This window comes from Ruditapes philippinarum, unplaced genomic scaffold (genome assembly GCF_026571515.1).
Source record: "Ruditapes philippinarum isolate M1 unplaced genomic scaffold, ASM2657151v2 ctg2420_1_1_1_1, whole genome shotgun sequence".
NCBI lineage: Eukaryota > Metazoa > Mollusca > Bivalvia > Venerida > Veneridae > Ruditapes > Ruditapes philippinarum.
Genome location: NW_026855714.1, coordinates 124183 through 146485, shown reverse-complemented (window position 1 = coordinate 146485; position 22303 = coordinate 124183). Strand labels below are relative to the sequence as shown.

Here is a 22303-nt window from a genome sequence, read left to right as displayed (position 1 = left end):
TTTATACCTTTTTATGATACCCATGTTTTATACACAAGTTTTATACACATTTTTTTTTTTAAACTCGCTATTTTAAATATTTAAAAAACATTCTTTGACATATTTAACAGGCTTTTTGAAGCAGTCAACCTGAGGCTGAGAGACCAGATACATTTTAATACCCTTTTATGATACCTTTTATGATACCCATTTCATACAAATTATTCATACACATTTTTAAAACAATTTTTTTGCATATTTATAAAAAACCTTTGACAATTAAGTTTAATAGGATTTCTCCAATAGAATTACCACTTTTTTCCACTCATACTAGAAACTGTCGACTAGAAACAATTTTTATACCCATCTTTTATACCCATTTTTATACATAATTTTTATCCCCAATTTTAAACACCCATTCTTTATACCATTTTTAATACACATTTCATACACAGTCTTATACACATTTTTTGAAACTCATTATTTTACATATTTAAAAAACCTTCTTTGACATGTTTACAGTTAAACTATTGTTTGCGATTTTTTTCCACTCCTTTTTTTGCATTTAATACTCATTATGCATTAAACATATATCACAGAGCGACCAGAAACATTTTTATATCCATTTTTTATACCAATTTTCATACAAATTTTGTATACACATTTTTTTAAACATACATCCTTTTATATATTTATAAATAAAACTGTTTGACATGCACAAAATACATGTATTAATAATCAGAACGCGGCAGGAGAGTTTGTCAATAAACAATAAAAAAAAATAAACAAAAAACGCCGAAGTATGTCAAGTCGTGCGAAGTATGTTATGTCACGCGGCTGGTCAGACTGGCCAATCGAGATCGTCAAATTAAGCATAAACCATATTTCATCAACACGATAACTAGCAAATCATGTGGGGCGGGGTAATAAAACGGCCAGGTGTCTCAATTATCAGGAGCAATTAATGAATTATATATACAAATCATCAAAATAAAAATAAACAGTCATATAACAAAGGCATTCAATACGATAGGCTAATGAAAAAATCAAATGACACAATAAAGTTGTAAAATATCAACACACCTGCACGCCATTTCTTCGATCCATCCTCGCCGTGCAACGCTCCATTCTAAACAGGCTCTTCTATTTTTCTTCTTCTTCTTCTACTTGCAGTACTGTACATACCTGAAAAAATCAAATGACGCAATATTAAAACACCTGCAAAATCAATTTTCCATCTTCGCCGTGTGACGTTCCCTTCTAAACTGGTCTTTTTCTGTGCTCAAATGATCACGTGACCTGTAATGTGTAAAGCGGGAAAACTGTCCGGTTTTTTTCGCCGTACTCCGGTCAACTCTGACCTTTTCGTTATTAAAACAACAATAAATTTAACCAAGTAGTCTTGCTAAAATAAATATGGTGGGGTAAATTCCAATCGCAACTTTTCGGCCCTTCAGATAAGGACCTCGGACACGTATGAATACACAGAACGGATACGGCATTTCGGTCTAACCTACGCTAAGAAACTAAACATGTAAACAAATAGTAATATCCATTCATATGTTCTTTTACTTTCAAGATAAATTTGTATGTTGATTAAATCTGCCATCAGTTAAATATATATGTTTCATTAAATTATGGAATTTCATACACTTCATACACTGTTTAATATTTTATTGCATATATGAGCCGCGTCATGACAAAACCAACATAATGGGTTTGCGACCAGCATGGATCCAGACCAGCCTGCGCATCCACGCAGTCTGATCAGGATCCATGCTGTTCGCTATCAGTTTCTCTACTTAGCGAACAGCATGGATCCTGATCAGACTGCGCGGATGCGCAGGCTGGTCTGGATCCATGCTGGTCGCAAACCCATTATGTTGGTTTTGTCATGACGCGGCTCATATAAATAAATATCATTTTTACATAGATATTTCTGCACGATTTACAAAAGGGCTGGGCCAAATGTTTTCGCAACATCATCGGGGCTCTCCCTGGCAACTGTTTATCATCAGTTGCGTAAAGTAAAGATTTATATCAAAGTACAAAAACATTAAGTAATCTTAAATTTTAATATTTAAAGGTTAAAATGATACATTGTATATGAGAAAAGAAAATGAAAAGAAAAGTTGCTGTAATATCTAACAGTTGTGTGTCAAACACCGCTACCACTAACCAACTCATAATACCAATTTTGAAGCAGATGCCAATTTTGTGAGTATTGATAAAAGGCTTCTCTTTGGCATCCAGCATTTAAATGACTTTCAAAATAAGTGCTTATTTCAGCATGTTCAGAATTATATCAAGATCTAAAAGAGGTTTACTGAAACATTGCTTCTTCCGTCTTTATTTTCTATTAAACAAATAATCAAAACAAGTTTGATGTTGGTTTTTATCAATTTCATACACTAAAATATACTGTTTACACAAGCATAATAAATATATTCACTTTGAAATTCCGCTGTTTTACCCCGTAGCAAGAATGGATCTCAATTTGTCTTTTTGTATTTCTTTTTATTGTCTTTATATTGAATAATTAATGTATGCATAAGAAAATAACTATTTAAGGTATTAGCATCCTAAAGCATTACCTCCGCTTTGTTGAAGAGTGAACTACTGTTAACTACATTGAAAATGAGGGCCATGGGTTCAATCCCCAGAAGGGTCAACTTTTTTTTCTTCCTTTTTTTCTTTAAACATTATTTATGTATCTCTCATGTCCTATTTGGAAAGAAAAAAGTGATTAATTTTGATTTTTTAATTTATATAGGTATTTGTTGGCTAAATTATGCTAAATCTAGTAATAGATATGGTGCAGGTACCTAATATTTTCAAAGTGTAATATAATCAAAACTAGACAGTAAAAGTATTTCATATTTTACAAGATCAACCAATATACTTTTTTAAAAATTTAGGGAAACTTTGAAAACAGGCACTCATTTGGGTAAATTTTAAGAATTTTTTAAATTAGACTCCCTAAGTAGAAAAATGGTCAGAAACGTGGTAAAAATGGGTGGGGTAGGGTAACATTTTTATACAGATTTCATAAATTTTAAGTAGAAACCATAATTTCTTATGTGGATTGTTAGCTGCAATGGTACTATTTGTTTCTTACCAAAAAATAATGGGAAAACATTTTTCATTAGAATGTTATTGCAGATTATTTAAAGGTTCCTCATTTCTAAAAAATGGCCCTCAAAACATCCTAGATTGAGTTCAGAAAAGTGGCCATAACTTGATTTCCGTACGGTAAACTTTGTTTAAATTTTGCATACTTTGCATTCTTTTTATATTTCTTCTTATTGTCTTGATATTGAATTAATCTATGCATAAGTAACTCTCTTCGTGGTATATTCATAATTGAACGAAAGGGTCTTTAAAAAGGTTTATTTTTACTTTACAGTAAACTCCTGCGTTTAATAAAATAATATTATATTTGTGTAGCTTCGATATTTATAACTTGTTGAACTCGTTGAATAAATGATATCATGGTCGCCACAGGCGCGAGAAATATAGTTTTATTTAACTTGTTCAATAAAATAAATTGAACCTACACTCATTCAATAACCTCTCTGTATGCATGACACTTATCACTCGTCATTTTCGCTATCTATAAATAAAAATGCCAAAAGCGGGCTGCCTATAGATACAAAAGTTCTGAGAAATTAGCTGTAAAGGTTAAAAAACTACATTTAGTACTTTACATCCTATTGCCTGGTCATTACAGATGAAACTGAAAACTTAAGAAGGACATTATTGCATTATATATGCAAATGGTCTTTAAAGTATCGTTTGGGATCTATTTTTGTGGACAAGACTGAATGGATATTAGGGCTACAAAAGTTTGATATTTTGCGCTCATTCGAAGCGTGACCGTCAGTTGATCCAACGAGTAACAACTGCTCTCCGTGATTATTTATGTCTGCGTTCTGATTGGCTAATAGATTTCCCGTAATACCCACAACGAGGCTTGCAGGAAACGAAAAAGTTCACAAAGTTTAGAGCAGATCTTTTGAAAACAATGCATAAATATTGACATGTCAAGAAAGTGTGTATAGTTATATGAGTATGTTTTTTCCAAACAATTGTGTACATTTGTCTAATCTATAGCATGCAGCCAGGTCTCTATGACATGTTGATTATTCTGAACTTAACTAAATGCATGACGTGAACATTGTCACTGTCAAACACTGGATGCTGGTTTCAAAACATTTTAGATGAATAAAAAGAATTACGATACCAACATAATCCTACATCAATTATCAGGGTTTACAGTAGTCCTATAAATATGACGTCGTTTTGAGATATTTTTACTTCTAATTTACAGGTCTCAAAATCCTGCATACCGGTATTAAAATGCTTTAATTGACTGCACTGAAAATAATTTCAAATAACAAAGAATTTAATACTTGCAAACAATAATAGAGATGGAATATTGAACATATCAAACCTTGATACACCTTTTGTTGTTGCTATTGCCAATAAAATTTGTATTGAAACAAAATTATGAAAAGCATAATTTAAAAAAAAAATGTAAATAGTTTGGTAAATTTTTCTGTACTGGTCAGGGACCATCAACCAGACACTTTTTGAACACTTCCATACAGATTTCATGATTTTAAAGCTAGAGATCTGAACATTTGACCAGTACAGCTAGGTTCTTCACCTATCTAACATATATACTAGTTTATTTGTGCTTATGTTGACATTTACATATGAGGCCCATCAATGATGGTATCAAAATTACCTAAATTGTCCACACTACAGTACCATGTGTCCGGACAGATATGTACATGGCATTGATTTAATTCAATAAAAGCTGGGGTGTTTTGATTTTTTATTTTTAACATGATATAAAATATTTCAGTAGCAAATGCAGAAGTTTTGGATATTCTATTTACTCTGCAAATGATTATGGCTAGTAAAAGAGGTCAGGTATGGCACTCTTGATATCCAAATTTTCAATGTCAACATTCTTGAAACAGAATTTAAATATTACCATTTACGAAAGTTGAAATAAAATTAATTACTTAATTGTAGAAGAAACATGTATTTATTGTTGATAATAAAGTGTCTGATAAATCGACAACCAGTGAACAAAGAAAACAGATAAATCAGGCATTTTCTGGGCCATTCGGGTTTGGTGGTTGTCCGGTTTTGGTGGTCCCCAACCAGTAGATACACATACTTTACCTGCTAGTGTTAAAATTATATGTAATGCAATTTGTCAACTTTTTATGTTTAAATTTGTTGTTTGGAAAAAGAATGTTTGAAATTGGATGTAAAGAAGAAGAAAATGTAATACCTTCAAATTCAATACATACATGTGACAAATGAAATTGGCCAAAACTGGATTTTCAGCTGGTTTTCGGGGCTCAAAACTGGATTTTTTATTGTCTTGAATTTCAATGTGCGTTTGGTGCATTTTATGTAAAGAACCCATATTTCCTTCAAACTTAAAAGTGTTTTATGATTTTATTCATGAACAATATTATCCCACCCCACCCCAAAAAAAACACAAAAACAAACAAACCAAACAAACAAACAAAAAACATAGTCATATTAGCCCGTGTCTTATAATGATTTTAACTCTATAAAATTTCTTTCTAGAACAGTCATGATATATTATTTTATTTTTTTCAGTTTGCATGTATTTGGAACAAATGTAAGAAAAGCAATAAATCAAAAGACAGAATTGAAATGTGCATGGTTAGGAATTTTTCAGCAAAAGGCAACAATGTGACATGCTAAAAATTGCTTGACAGGTTGACCATTTCTTCTCTATGAAAAGTAAAGCAATTTTAAAATGTGCTACAGTAAACTATTCATGGTCACTGTCACATGACAGTAACTTTGCTCAGATAGTGAGGGTCTTTAATTGTCAATTTAAGTCCGTAATTAACACAAGAAGTATAAGACTAAAAATAAAATTCTTAAAAAAAGATAAATGCAAGAAATTTTCCGTTAATTAAATCCACATTTTTAAAGAATAGATAAAGTTATTAAAAGATGTGTAATTCTCAAAGGAAGCAAATAAAAATTACCGACTCGCTAAAAAAGATGAATTAGACATGTTTGTTGCATCTCATAGGACCTTTAATTCACATGGAAATTAAAACAAAGTTAATGACTCAGACAGTTGCCCCTAAAGTTTAAAATGTTTAAATTAATGAGAATAAACAAAGATAGATGAAGATGTGCCTGGGTGTCTATCATGGTTCATACTGGTTGCATTGATTCAACCTCAAAGATTTTTATGCCACCGCAGCATCTGCAATGCAGTGGCATATTATAGCAATTCACCTGTGTGTGTGTTATATAGTGAACTTAAAAAATCTTCTCAAAAACCACTAGTCAATTTCAACCAAACTGGATTGATCCTTAGGTGAAGGGCTTCCAAAATTGTTCAAAGAATTTGATTCCATGCAGAAATCTAGTTGCCATGGCAACCAAAAGGAATTACAATAATAGATTTAAAAAATCTTCTTGTAAAGACCCACATGGCTTAGAGCTAAGGTATTGTCTGGTAGACCTCTATCAAGATTGTTCAAATTATAGCCCAGGTGTCAAATTTGGCTCCACCCCGGAGGTCATTGATTTTCACTTTGTACATATTATAAAAACTTAAAAAATCTCTTGTCTTAAGGTACAAGGCTTAGAGCTTTGATATATAATTTATAGTATATAATATCACATACAGGTCCTCTACCAAAGTCGTTCAAATTTCCCCCCTAGTGTTCCTGCCCGGCTGTGATAGGATTTTCTTATATGTATATAGTTAAAACTTGAAAAATCTTCTGCTCTGAATTGATAAGGCTAGAGGTTAGATATTTTGCATGAAACATTATGTATTGGACTTCTACCGAAATTTTTCAAATTATAGCTCTAAGGTCAAAATTGGTTTCACCCTGGAGGTCATTGTGTACATAATATTATAGGAAAAACTTTAAAAAATTTACTTGTCTGAAGGTACAAGGCTTAGAGCTTTAATATTTGGTATATAATATCATCTTTAGGTCCTCTACCAAAATTGCTCATCTTTTGCCCCTGGTGTCAAAATTGGCCCTGCCCAGGGGGTCAAAGGTTTTTCCTTATACATTTAAATTCTATAAATCTTCTTCTCTGAATTTTCAAAGGCTAGAGGTTAGATTTTTTCGCATGGAACATTGTGTACTTGACCTTAAAGTCTTCCAAGATTGTTCAAATAATAGCCCTGGGGTCAAAATTTGTCTCAACCAGGGGGTCATTGATTTTCGTTATGTACATAAAGTAGAGCAGAACTTAAACGTTTCCTGAATAGGAGAAAGCTACAGCTTAGATATTTGACATGAAACATTGTCTGGTGGACCTGTATCAAGATTGTTATACCCCCGTACAGCAAAGTTGTAAGGGGGTATACTGGAATCAGCTTGTCCGTCCGGCCGTCCGGCGGTTTTTTTCTTGTCCGACCAATAACTTAAGATTCCTTTGACCAACAGTCTTCATATTTAGCATGGAGATTAGTCATGATTAGTAGATGACCCCTATTGATTTTGAGGTCACCAGGTCAAAGGTCAAGGTCACAGGGACCTTGACTTCAAAAAGCTTGTCCGCCCAATAACTTAAGATGCCTTTGACCTTCAGTCTTCATATTTGGCATGGAGGTTAGTCATGATTAGTAGATGACCCCTATTGATTTTGAGGTCACAATATCAAAGGTCAAGGTCACAGGGACCTTGACTTCAAAAAGCTTGTCCGTCCAATTACTTAAGATGCCTTTGACCTACAGTTTTCATATTTGGCATGGAGGTTAGTCATGATTAGTAGATGAGCCCTATTGATTTTGAGGTCACCAGGTCAAGGTCACGGGGGCATTGACTTCAAAAAGCTTGTCCGCCCAATAACTTAAGATTGCTTTGACCCATAGTCTTCATATTTGACATTGAGGTTAGTCATGATTAGTAGAAGACCCCTATTGACTTTGAGGTCAAAGGTCAAGGTCACAGAGGCCTTGACTTCAAAAAGCTTGTCCGCCCAATAACTTAAGATGCCTTTGACCTACAGTCTTCATATTTGGCATGGAGGTTAGTCATGATTAGTAGATGACCCCTATTGATTTTGAGGTCACCAGGTCAAAGGTCAAGGTCACAGGGGCCTTGACTTCAAAAAGCTTGTCCGCCCAATAACTTTAGATTCCTTTGACCCACAGTCTTCATATTTGGCATGGAGGTTAGTCATGATTAGTAGATGACCCCTATTGACTTTGAGGTCACCAGGTCAAAGGTCAAGGTCACAGGGGCCTTGACTATAAAAAGCTTGTCTGCCCATTAACTTAAGATTCCTTTGACCTACAGTCTTCATATTTGGCATGGAGGTTAGTCATGATTAGTAGATGACCCCTTTTGATTTTGAGGTCACTGGATTCAAAGGTTAAGGTCACAGGGACTTTGACTTCAAAAAGTTTGTCTGCCCAATAACTTAAGATTCCTTTGACTCACAGTCTTCATATTTGGCATGGAGGTTAGTCATGATTAATAGGTGACCCCTATTGATTTTTAGGTCACTGGGTCAAAGGTCAAGGTCACAGGAGCCTTGACTAAAAAAGTTTGTCCACCCATTAACTTAAGAAACCTTTGACTCACAGTCTTCGTATTTGGCACAGATGTTGATCATGACCATAAGGTGACCCCTATTGATTTTGAGATCACTGGGTCAAAGGTCAAGGTCACAGGGACCTTGACAAAACAAAGCTTTTCCCCTCAATAGCTTAAGAATGCCTGTCTGCAGTGTATTGTTTTTGACATTTTCACATTTGAAGCATGTAGAATACATAACTTAGCAATTTACTGGCTTAGTAACCTCAGATTTGACATGGAGGTTGTCCTTGAGCTCTATATGGCCACTGTTGATTCTGACAAAGTGGTATGCGGGGGTATTCACCCCATGATAGTGGCAGTTCTAGTTTGAATTAAAAAAACCCTTGGGTCGAAATTTTTCCCTGCCCAAGGGGATAGTGACCTACTTTCTTGTCCTTTGATGTACAGCCATGAAATTTGGACCATGTACACAGTTTGAGATGTAAAATTTGAATTTTAATATCAGCTGACCTTTTGACATGTGACCTACTTTCTTGTGCTTTGATGTACAGCTATAGAATTTGGACCATGTACATGTAGTTTTATATGTAAAATTGAACTTTGATATCACCTACCTGGATTTTGATGATTGACTTACTTTCTTGTCCTTTGATGTACAGCTAGTAAATAGATTAAGATGCAAAATGAACTCTGATATCAGCTGACCTAGATTTTGACAAAGTGACTAACTGTCGTATCCTATGATGTACAGTCATGAAATTTAGGCTGTGTGAAATATGACTTTGACCACCAAATTCACTAGATTCAACTGCATTATGCAGGCAAAGTTCAATTGTATAGAAAAAAAAATCTGTTCCTACACTACTATTAATTTTTAGTGTTGTACATATTAATGCAATGGCATAGCATTTTTCACAAATGCAGTCTTGTTTATCAAGTTATTCATGCAAGTGCTGATTATTGTGTCACCTTGAAAAGGCGACATATAGGGGTTACATTTTGTCGTCGACGTTGTTGTCGGCATCAGCGTCCCCTAAGGCTTGTCAATAGCATAACTCAGTCACTATAAGTCTGATTGACTCCAAACTTAATATGCATGCTTTTTCAATGACGTAAAGTGCAGTGCACAAGAACCGGTACTTTGCACTGTGGCCTAAACTGCTACTCGTGGCCATTTATCCTAAACTATAAAAGCTATGGACTTGAAACTTCATAGGATGATAGATCTCATTAAGAAGAAGTGCGGTGCACAAGATCCGGTACTCTGTACTTCTAATTTTTTGAGTTATTACCCTTTGTTAATTTTCATACTTTATTTTTGTCTGGGCCATTTCTCATAAATTATAAAAGCTATTGACTTGAAACTTAATAGGATGATAGATCTCATTAAGCAGAAGTGCAGTGCTTAAGAACCGGTACTCTGCACTTCTTATTTTTTTGAGTTATTGCCCTTTAGCAGTGTTTATAAATAACCTATATTTAAGAAGAAAATGCCTAAGTGATAACTATACTGTTCACAAGGCGTCACATCTGACTAGGGGAGTTCTAGTTCATATATAATGATAATACATACATACCAAAATAAAAATGGCTATTAGTTCATATATAATAATAATACATACATACCAAAATAAAAATGGCTATCAATTTTTTGTGACATTTGTCATTTACTGCACAATTACAAATATTAAAGCTACAGTCTCACTAACATCCCGGCAGAGCCCTGGTAGACGTCTGGGGTGATCTGGGAACAACCGGAGTACATCTGTAACTCTGCCGGCAACGTCCAGGATGATCTAGGAACATCCGGCATTCGACCCCGGATGGAATTGAATATTTAAATATCAAGGGGGTGGTCCTGGATGATCCGGGAAGTATAGCTTTGCCGGCTTCATCCTTAGCTCTGCCTGGAATGACCGGGGTTACACCTGGGAAGCACCGTAGCTCTGCCGGCACAAACCGGGGATGATCCGGGGCATAATATAGCCGGTAGTGCTAGGGTAGAGCCCCGGTGAATGCTGGCAGAGCCCCGGTGAATGCCGGCAGAGCCCCGAAGTTTGGATGGAGCTAGGGTTTGACCCCCGGTAGAGCCCGGAAAACCCGGGTTCATTTAAAAAGAATCACGACTTTTTGCAATTTTTTCACTTTTTTAATCCCCCCTTTTAAAAATTTCGGGGGGGAAATTTAGAAAACCCCTTCTGAATTTTTGCCAGATATTTAAAATATTTGAGTTATAAAATTTTTTTCATCAATCCACCGGGGTTCTACCGGGACTCTGCCTGGATTGTCCTGGGCTCTGCCAGGGCTCTGTCTGGATCGACCGGGGCTCTGCCTGAGTCAACTAGGGTTCTTCCGGCGTCATCCGGGAATGACTGGGGAAGCACCAGCATAAACCGTAGCTTCACCTGGGCTCTGCCTGGATGGTCAGGAGCACATTCTGGGTGGTTAGTTGGGAATTACCGTAGTGCTGCCAGGGTAAGTGTGACAGCAACAATAATTTCACCCCGGATCATCCCAGTAACTTACCGGGATGGTCCTGGGCTCTGCCGGGAGTAAGTGAGACCGCAGCTTAAGATTTTTTTGTTTAGCATTTTTGTATCAAACATATGCAACTAGTTTTTGCAATTTCTATAAATCCATTGACTTCTTTAGCTGAAATAATTATTTTAGATGACTTTAAAGTTTTTCTGTTATGATTTACTTAATACTTTTAAGCAGTCCTCTTATTTCTGTGTAAATTTATTAAAATCTTGTTGCATTATTTTCTTCAGGAAAGCAAAGATGATTTCTTTGAGTGAAAGGTTTAGTCGTAACAAGGCTGTTGCTGTGGACAGTGCTGAGAGTGAAACAGACTTCTCTGATGATAGCTTATTTCCAAAAAGGTCATTCAGTACTTTTAGTTATTCTGACACACCACCCCTGTCATTTATTGCTAATTTTAAAAACAAAATAACTCAAAATATTGAGGAAGAAGATACAGAAGAAAGTGATGATGAAGTTCTTGATATGCCTGCAGATTGGATGGAACATTTCCAAAAAGTTCTACAGAATTGCAGAAACCTGAGTGGCAACCATGAAAATCAAGTTTCTCTTTCTGATAATGTTCCACAGACTAATAATAGTTTGCCTTTGGAGTATTTGAAAAATAGCATTGATCAATATAATAAAAACTTGGCAGTCAATGATGATCTTATTGTGGAACGGAATGAAAATGAATTTGATTTATTTGATGAGAATGTGAATGTTGCAGTTAAAAAAGATAACAAATTTGTTGAGACACAAATTGATATAGACCCTGAAAACAAGATACATTACAATGATTTAGGAAATGCATACTCGTTTAAAAATGATGCTGTAACTGAATTTTCTGGGCCTGTTACGGAGAAGGTAACAACCTTGAAATCAGTTCATAATGTGGATGAATCCATACCAGATGCAGGTGAAGAAGTTAATAATAATTGCAGTGAAATTGATACATCTCATGTTGAAAAGGATGATGGGCAAAACGCATTGCTTGACAACAACATTGACATAAAAGCTAAAGATGAACTATCCATTTCTATTGCTCAAAAGACTGCATCAAATACCAAACAAGATATTCTTAGAGATGACAATATTGGACATAGAAATGACAATGTCAAATATATAGATGGAATGGAAAAATGCCTAAGAATTGAAAGAGAAACAAAAGACACCGTTCAACAAGAAACACAGCACTCTTTGATAGCAGATGTTAAAGAAACAGGAGGCAATGATACTGTTCCAAAAGAAATTTCAAGAAACAACCAGAATATTGAAATAGATAATGACAATGAAATTGAATTTGACTTAAGAAAAGAAGCTAATGCTCAAACTCCAGCTGTGCATGCAGACACTTGTTCAGAAGAGTTAAGTGACATGTATGATCATGAAAATAGCAAAATGCTGTCTGCCAGTTTAGAAAAAGTGTCACCCACAATCTTGACAGAGGCTAAATCTCACAAAAAGGAGAAACATATTACAGCTAGTTCTACAGAAATTGATGCATCACCAAAATGTGATCAGGAAAAGGTTCAAAGTAAGAAAAGTGAGCCAAAAATAGAAACAAAAGGTATAAAAGTAGCACAAAAGATAAACAAAGATCAGTTGAAAAGTAGTTTGGTTTCCCAATCAAAAAAAGGACCAGCAAAAGTAAAGACATTGAAAATAAAACCTACATTTAGTTTTCCTTTAGATGAATTGCTACCTCCTGTGCCAACAGAAAAACAAAAGGCTGTAAAAGTAATAAAAGATGAAACTATATCTAATAATAGAGAAAAGCATGACTTTCAGTTCAATGAAACAGCAGAAGATATACCTTCAGTTGAAAGCAGTTTTAATCCTGTAGCACCCATTGTATTTAATGAAGCTGATGTTTTCCATGGTACTGTTTATGACAATTCCCCAGGTGATGAAAGACTTCCAGATGAATATCAAGTCCAGCATGGTAACTTTGAAGGTCATGAAGGAATGGCTATGGCAGGGTTTTCAGGTGTACAGACTGGTGATGAAGAGTTGGATACAGGTATGGCAAATCTTATTGCGGCATTGCAAAGTGGTGATCAACAGGTAGTGTCAGTATTCCAGGCTGCTTTGCATGACCAGATTGGTTTAAATTTAGAAGCCCTTGCCGCTAAAGCCAGAAGTGGATGCCAGGTAGCCTCTGCCTCTGAAAGTGGAGAATCTTCATTGTTTGGATTTTACACAGAAAGAACAAATAGCAGTAATACAAATAATCCGGATCAAACTGGTGACAACCAGACAAATGAAAAATATGATGAACTCTTTGCTTTGTTGGTTGAACAGTGCTCTGCACTTGTGAAAACTGAAGAAGATAGCAGTAAACTAAAATCTTTATTGAAATTGCTGCAGAAAGAGAGTGAAATGAAGTTGACAAAGAATATTTTCCTTCCGGAAGTGGAGGCCCAATCCTCTCAACCTGATGTAAGTCATTCTGATCAGGAGAGTGTGCAAAGTGAGAAAAGTATGTCCTGTCAACAGGAAACAGATCTTTTTGAAGGTAGGACATTGTTGAAAGGAGGGGTCGAGCCCAGACACATACCTAAAACAACTGTTCGCAAACATGGACAAGAACGCCCTAAAGATCCAAGGGTTAATATATTTTTTGAGAACAATAAACGTCAAATTAAATTACCTTTACCATCTTTTGCTGTAGAACTGTATGGAGAAAAGAAGGTTAAAAGAATTCTCCATCTTGATTGGGATGCTCAATGCAGTAATGATGGAAGTCTTGCAACTTTAGTAAATGAGAAAGATCCAAGGATGAAAAGATTGTCTCCAGTTGATTCTCAGATTATACTGATAGGTGAAGCAGCAAAGTCTCTGGTTGATACATTGCAAATTGCAAAGGAAACTTTGAGTGATCAAATTGTTCACGATAACAAAAGTCAATCTAGTGTAAAAAGCCAAGATACTGATGCCAAAAATGTTGAAACTAATCAGGACAAGGCGTTGAATACCGCGTTTGTTAACATTATTAACAAAACAGAAACTGTAGCAACTAAAGCTATACCGGTTTTGATTACACCTCAAAAGGAAGCAGATACATCAAGATGTGTAAAATCTGTTGACAGAAATTCTGTATTGCACTGTATTGATCTACAGAAAAGTTTCTTAGCAAATGAACAAAAATTCGACAAGAGGATAAATGTAGGTGTTGTTAAGCCATTGCTTGAAAAGCAAACATCGAAAGAAAATAAGCCTTCAGTTGGAATAGTAAAACCAATTCAATTAAAAACATCCATGATTAAATCAGAGACAAAATCAAAGGAGGACAGAGCCCCAAATGCAGTAACAAGTAAGCAGTCAGTAAAAACCCAAACTGGGTTCGACAACACAAAAGGTAAAATTGAAGAAAATAAAACTGAGCAAGTTAAAATGTTACCATTAGGAAGAAATCCAGACATTGATCCAATTGTGATAGACTCCGATTCTGAAGAGGGAGAAATAAAAAAGGATGACAAGGGACAAGTATTTGAAAGTGAGAGGTCCAAAACATCACAAAGACACAAAAGCGCCATAGTAAAATATGATTCTAAATCTGAAAAAGACAACCAGAAAAATGCTTCTCAAGGTAGGGTTAGAAAAGTTGGAAATAACAACATAGTGAGTGCAAATTTTTCTGACATATCAAGTTATGAAGATGGTGAAATTGACACACTGCTGGATAAGTCTTTTCATGAAAAAATATCTGTACCAAAAGATAGTAAAGATAAAAAGAAACCATATAGATTATATCGAAAGAGGGAAAGGTCTTCTTCTAGGTCTTCTGTAGAAAGCAGAGTGTCACATCATTCATACAGTTATAACAGACAAGAGGAAAGAAAACATTATAACCAGACTTCATCAAATAGAAGTATAAGTAAAGAGAAATCAAAGGAAAGTGATAGATCAAGAAGTCGAGACAGAAGTAGAAAAAGAAGCCATTCTAAAGAAACAAATGGCAGTAATCAGAAACATAGGCATAGACATCATACAAGTAAGGAGAGCACCTCCTACAGAGACTATTCATACAGGTCAGAAACTACAAAAAGGCATCACAGTATTGATAATGAAGAAAGGAGAAGGCATAAAACTGAAGGTGATAACACTGCTGTTGAATCTTTTAAAAAAATTTATAAAACAAAAGACTTTTTTAAGTCAGAATTCTCAGGTAAATCACACGAAAAGACCAGAATACCTGAGACAGTGACAATTCAAAATATTGGCAATGAAGACTCTCTCAGTGATGGAGACATTGCAAAGGAATATCATGAAATATTCGGAAAACCTAAACAACAGTCTTTTAGTTCTTTTGATAAAGATACCAAACTGTGCATTGAAACAAGCTTCTGCAAATCAGAATTTGAAAAACCTTTACAAACAGATAGATTAGGTACTAGTCATAGCAAAGGAATAAATTTATCAGAAAAGGAATTTTCTTATCAATTACCTATTAAAACAAGACGGAAAAGCTCAGAAGAAATACAAAAGGAAGTGTTAGAGGATAAGAAATTTTTAGAAAACTGCAAGAAAAAGATTTTAGGCTCTTCCTCAAAAGGTGCCAAAGAATTTGATAAAAACTGTATGAAACAAAATGAATCAACTGTCCTGAAAAGGCAACCAGCTTTATGTGGCTTGTCAATGAGTGCTTCGACTCGGTCCACAGAATTGGAAGAAGGCGAAATTTAGATGACACATGAGATTTTTTAATTTCTTTTTTTACTGCCTTTGGCAGGAATTATTATTTTTATCTAGACCATTTGAAGAATTAAGTGGGTCTATCTTGCTTACTCCAGCCTAAGCCTACCACTTGGTTAATGTTTTGTGTGACTTTTAATATCTCATTAACCACTGAAGGTATTCTTGGTCAATGTTTACATGTAAGTTTTACATATGTCAATAACTATCAGAGATTTTGATTTTAAACTTCACATATGCATGAAGGGTCATAATTGTATGTCACTGACCAAGTTCCATAATTCTATCTTGCATTTAGGCTGATTTATCTCCCCTTTTCTACTTAGTCTCTTGGTTAATGTTTACATGCAATTTTACATATCTCAATAACTATCAAAGATATTTATTTAAAACTTCACATATGCATTTAGGGTGATAATTGTAGGTCACTAACCAAGATCCATATTTCTATCTTGCATTTAGGCTGATTTTTCTCCCCTTTTTCAACTTCGAAATTCATGGCTAAGTTTTTGCTTGTAAGCTGTTATCTCCATAACTACTGAAGGGTTTGTGCCTTTTTTTGGACAATTTTATGCATTCATAATAATAAAGCAGTGATTTACTTGATAAAACATCTTAATAACAACCCTTTGTACCTTTTTGGACAATTTTATGTATTCATAGGTATGCATTAATATACTCAATAAAACACCCTTGTGACAACTTTTTCGAATAGTCGAGTGTTACTGTCCTCCGACAGTTCTTGTTAATATTAAAAAGTTCATCTTGAGCTCATTTGAATACATTTGAATATATTCCAATGAAGATAATAAGATAATGGTTCAAACATTTTTGTCTTTTCTTATAAAAACACTGGATTATTTTGTTTGTTATTTAAATTTAAATTGTACTGATATTATTATGCCCCCACTTGTCTTGAGGGTGTTAGATTTGCCCTTGTCTGTACGCCTATGAGTGCATTCCTATGTTTTATCATATGTAGCTCTAATAATCAACAAACTTTACAGAATCTTGATCAGAATGTGAAGTTGTGCACCAAAGGTTTTATGTGTGTATAAATATAGATTTGTCAGAGTTATTGCCCTTGACTTAATTTGACATTTGCATCGTGCAGCGTCCAAAAAGTATTTATTTTGACCTGGAGTAATAAAACTTTACAGGAATGTTGGTTGGCATGTGCACCTAGGGGGTTTGTTTGTGCATTTATTCAGTATTTGTTGATTTATTGCCCTTGATTTGGTAAATATTTCGCAATTTTTAAATTGTGTCGCACATAGCCCAAAAAGTATTGGACTTACAACCATTAAACTTTACAGGAATATTGGTCAGCATGTGTAGTTATGCATCTGGTGGTTTTGTTTGTATATTTATTCAAAATTTGTAGAGTAATTGCCCTTGACTTAACAAAAATAGTTCCAATATGTGTGATGTGTACCTCTGAATGTGCTTGAGCAAGAATCAACAAACTTTACAGGAATTTGATAAGCATGTGAAGTTGTTTTTCAAGAGTTATTGCCTTGACTTGGTATCAGTTTGAAATTGTCAATTTGTGTCGTGCGTAGCCCAAAAAAAGTATTTCACGGGGAGTCACGAAAATTTACAGGAATTGGTCAGCATGTGTATTCACTTGGACTTTACAGGAATTTGATAAGCATGTGAAGTTGTTTTTCCAGAGTTATTGCCCTTGACTTGGTATCAATATGCAATTGTCAATTTGTGTCGTGTGTAGCCCAAAAAAGTATTTCACCTGGAGTCATGAAAATTTACAGGAATTGGTCAGCATGTGTATTCACTTGGGGTTAGCTTGTTGATTTATTTAGTATTTGTAGAGTTATTGCCTTGACTTGGTAATTTTTCAAATTGTTTATTGCATAACTAAAAAAATCTTTGACAAAGAGTCGTGAAACTTTACAGGACAATTGGTCAGTATGTGTAGTCGTGCATCTGGGGCTTTGCTTGTTTTTTGTGTCTTTTAAGCATACTTTACAATATAAAATTGAGATTTGAAATACTAAATATTATGAAAAATCAAGATGTAAACATTGGATGTTGTTTTTATGCCCCAACCACAAGGGGATAGGGGGAGTCATGTAGAGGATTTCCTTTGTCTGCCCTGTGTCATACTGTCCTGCTGTACGTCAGTAGACTGACAAAACAGTGTGGTGTGGGGGGCATCTGTGTCCTATGCAGACATTTCTTGTTCTGTATTCTTAAGATGATTTTTAATTGGAAAAGACTTCATACATGTAGTATAAACAAAGTATTAGTGTTCAGTTTAAGGCTGTATGTTACATTGTTATACTTTATTGTAAAGTTAATACATGCAAGTTCTTTGATAAGCTATAATCAATTATTTTGTTATGCCCCCATTTCAAAGAAAAGGGGGTATATTGCTTTGCACTTGTCGGTCCGTCGGTCCGTAGACCAAATGGTTTCCGAGTGATAACTAAAGAACCCTTAGGCCTAGGAACTTCAAACTTGGTATGGTGATTGGTCATGACCAGTAGATGACCCCTATTGATTTTGGGGTCAAGGGGTCAAAGGTCACATTGACCTTGTAAGCAAAAACGGTTTCCGATCAATAACTAAAGAACCTTAAGGCCTAGGAACTTCAAACTTGGTATGGTGATTGGTCATGATCAGTAGATTGACCCCTATTGATTTTGGGGTCAAGGGGTCAAAGGTCAAGGTCACATTGACCTTGTAAGGAAAAACGGTTTCCGATCAATAACTAAAGAACTTTAAGGCCTAGGAACTTCAAACTTGGTATGGTGATTGGTCATGATCAGTAGATGACCCCTATTGATTTTGGGGTCAAGGGGTCAAAGGTCAAGGTCACATTGACCTCTTGGGTAAAAATGGTTTCTGATCAATAACAAAAGAACCCTTAGGCCTAGGAACTTCAAACTTGGTATGGTGATTGGTCATGACCAGCAGATGACCCCTATTGATTTTGGGGTTAAGGGGTCAAAGGTCAAGGTCACATTGACCTTGTAGGTAAAAACGGTTTCCGATCAATAACGAAAGAACCCTTAGGCCTAGGGACTTCAAACTTGATATGGTGATTGGTCATGATCAGTAGATGACCCTATTGATTTTGGGGTCAAGGGTCAAAGGTCAAGGTCACATTGACCTCTTAGGTAAAAACGGTTTCCGATCAATAACTAAAGAACCCTTAGGCCTAGGAACTTCAAACTTGGTATGGTGATTGGTCATGACCAGCAGATGACCCCCTATTGATATTGGGGTTAAGGGGTCAAAGGGCAAGGTCACATTGACCTTGTAGATAAAAATGCTTTCCAATCAATAACTTAAGAACCCTTAGGCCTAGGAACTTCAAACTTGGTATGGTGATTGGTCATGACCAGCAGATGACCTATTGATTTTGGGGTCAAGGGGTCAAAGGTCAAGGTCACATTGACCTTGTAGGTAAAAACGGTTTCCGATCAATTAACTAAAAACACTTAGGCCTAGGAACTTCAAACTTTGTATGATGATTGGTCGTGACCAGCAGATGACCCCTATTGAGTTTTGGGTCAAGGGGTCAAAGGTCAAGGTCACATTGACCTTGTAAGTAAAAACGGTTTCTGATCAATAACTTAAGAATAGTGATTTGTCATGACCAGCAGATTACCCCTATTGATTTTGGGGTCAAAGGTCAAGGTCACATTGACATTGTAAGTAAAAACGGTTTCCGATCAATAAATAAAGAACGCTTTGGCCTAGGAACTTCAAACTTGGCATGGTGATTGGTCATGAGCAGCAGATGACCCCTATTGATTTTGGGGTCAAAGGTCAAGGTCACATTGACCTTGTATGTTAAAACGGTTTCCGATCAATAACTAAAGAACCCTTAGGCCTAGGAACTTCAAACTTGGTATGGTGATTGGTCATGACCAGCAGATGACCTATTGATTTTTGGGTCAAGGGGTCAAAGGTCAAGGTCACATTGACCTTGTAGGTAAAAACGGTTTCTGATCAATTAACTAAAAACGCTTAGGCCTAGGAACTTCAAACTTTGTATGATGATTGGTCGTGACCAGCAGATGACCCCTATTGAGTTTTGGGTCAAGGGGTCAAAGGTTAAGGTCATGACCAGTAGATACTTGATAACCCTTATTAATTGTTTGATCACTGGGTCAGAAGTCATGCATAATAACCTTATCACATGACTAATTGGCTGCTGATAGGGGGCATACATGTTTTACAAACATATCTTGTTACCATAATTCTGTTGCATAAATGTGTATCTTTTGAATTATTTGAAATATTTTATTTGATGTGAGTGCCTGAAGATTTCTCAGGTCGACTTGAAAGTTTATTATATAGAATATTTGAGTCCATATCTTCTTCAGACAATTCATGTTTATTTGATTTCCAAAAATTATTATCTCATCATTTTTATTTTTGGTTGATTTTACATTACTTTTCCTAAGAAATTGATAAAATTCTAATTCTGAAAATGTTCTAAAACAATAACTTTTATCTCTTTATTGAGAACAATATAAGTTATAAAGTTTTTTGAAAGTTCTTTTTTCTGAGTAACATTAAAGAAAATAATAATCCGGTTAAAAATGAAATCATTAAAAGATTTTTGGTAGTTTCTTTTTCTGAATACCTATATTTTGAAAATTTAACCAAAACAACACATCTTTTTCTCGACAAAGAATATAAGCTAAACTTTTTTTAGTAATTTGTTTGCATAACTTGTATAATGAACTTGCAGCTTTTCTTATTAATAAGAGAGATTTAGAGGTCAAAAATTAAAAATTAAGCAGCAATCAGTTTAACCTGTTGAATGTATGTAATGGATTTGCTCTGCTCTGAATTTGGAACAGTTCATTGTGAAGTTGGAACAGTGAAATTTGGAACAGTTCATTGTGAAATTGGAACAGTCCATTATGAAGTCGGAACTGTGAAATTTAGAACAGTTCATTGTAAAAGTGGAACAGTCCATTGTGAAGTCAGAACTGTGAATTTTGGAACAGTCCATTGTGAAATTGGGAACAGTCCATTGTGAAATTGGACAGTCCATTTTGAAGTTGGAACTGTGGAATTTGTAACAGTTCATTGTGAAATTGGAACAGTCCATTGTGAAGTTGGAACTGTGAATTTTGGAACAGACCATTGTGAAATTGGAACAGTCCATTGTGAAGTTGGAACGGGTGAATTTTGGAACAGACCATTGTGAAATTGGGAACAGTCCATTGTGAAGTTGGAATAGTCTATTGTGAAGTTGAAACTGGAATTTGAAACAGTTCAATGTGAAATTGGAACAGTCCATTGTGAAGTTGGAACAGTCTATTATGTATTTAAGGAATTTCAGTAACAAAATATATAAATTGATATAACAGCTGTATATTGTCAACTGTATAGGGGCTCAGGTAAGACTGCATTGATGTTCAGGCTGGCCTGGCTCTATACTGGTGGCAAAGGCCAGACACTAAAAATTTCAGTTCAAGCATGTTATGGGTTAAGTAGTCACACTTGACTGACATGTACTATACTGGTGTTATGGGGAAGTTATTTTTGCTGACAAGGGGTTCAGATACATCATTTATTTTCATTATATTTTTATTATCAAATGAAATAGTTTCTTGATCAAAGAATGATTCTGAATATATCACGATTTATATGGAATTCAGTGATGTTCAATGCATGCAAAAATTGTTTGTGTAAAGAAAAATGTCTAAATAAATATTCAATTGGTTTTCATTGAAGTATCTAAAAAAATAAATGCCAGGAAATCATGATGGATGGAGAAAATTTTAAAAGATATGTTTAATTATCTCTTTTTAAATGTGTATATCAAACTTTGTTTATTCCTTGAATCAGCAAAATATAAGGTATTTCCTCTGTACTGTTTTTCAAATCATTCAAAAATAAATATTTTTCACTTTTATATTTTTTTTTCCCATTTATTTTATTACAGAATTTTAGTAAATGTAGTAAATTTTGTTTTTAAAAGGAATCCCTGTGAATTGTAATCAAAACAGTCATTAATTCTGTATTTGTTTGCAAAGAGCATTTTAATTCACCGAAACCATCTTGCCTCAATTTCAATGAAATTACAGAGGAAATATTGCATGGTCGTTAAGGCACTTTTAATGTTTAAGGACCTGTGTAATAAAAGAACCAGAAGTAGATACAGGTTGTTGACCAAAATATAGGAATCCATACAGTCTTTGGTCAGAATAGACTTTTTCTATGAGAACTTCTCAAGTTTTTTGCTTTTGCACATAGATTGCCATATTACTTACATCATGTTGGTATATACAAAAATTTGATAGGACATATACGATTGTTGACCTCTTGATCATATCAATGTGGTACATTTTCATTATTGCATAATACCTGTCATACCTCTGTTGTTGTTTTTTCTATTACATGAAAAAAAATGTACTTCTGAACTCTGCAAATGTGGGGTTTTCCAGCTTATCCTAGGATACATACAAACTTTTATAGAGATGACTTGATATATAGATATCGATATACAACATAATTATATAGGTCACTTTATTGTGAAC

At 34.8% G+C, this 22303-nt stretch overlaps 1 protein-coding gene across 4 annotated transcripts; it reads left to right on the top strand.

Moving 5' to 3' along the window:
- Positions 1-3926: 3926 nt before the first annotated feature.
- LOC132744182 (uncharacterized) lies at positions 3927-19201 on the top strand. 4 transcript variants are annotated; one of them, XM_060732803.1, is made up of 3 exons: positions 3945-4030; positions 5626-5747; positions 11330-19201. In XM_060732803.1, exon 3 carries the CDS (start codon positions 11340-11342, stop codon positions 15765-15767), a length of 4428 nt encoding a protein of 1475 aa, XP_060588786.1. In that variant the 5' UTR covers positions 3945-4030; positions 5626-5747; positions 11330-11339; the 3' UTR covers positions 15768-19201. The 4 variants fall into 4 exon arrangements, with proteins under 4 accessions (XP_060588785.1, XP_060588783.1, XP_060588786.1 ...); XM_060732801.1 differs by having other exon boundaries at positions 3956-4048; XM_060732802.1 differs by lacking the exon at positions 5626-5747 and having other exon boundaries at positions 3927-4048.
- Positions 19202-22303: the final 3102 nt, after the last annotated feature.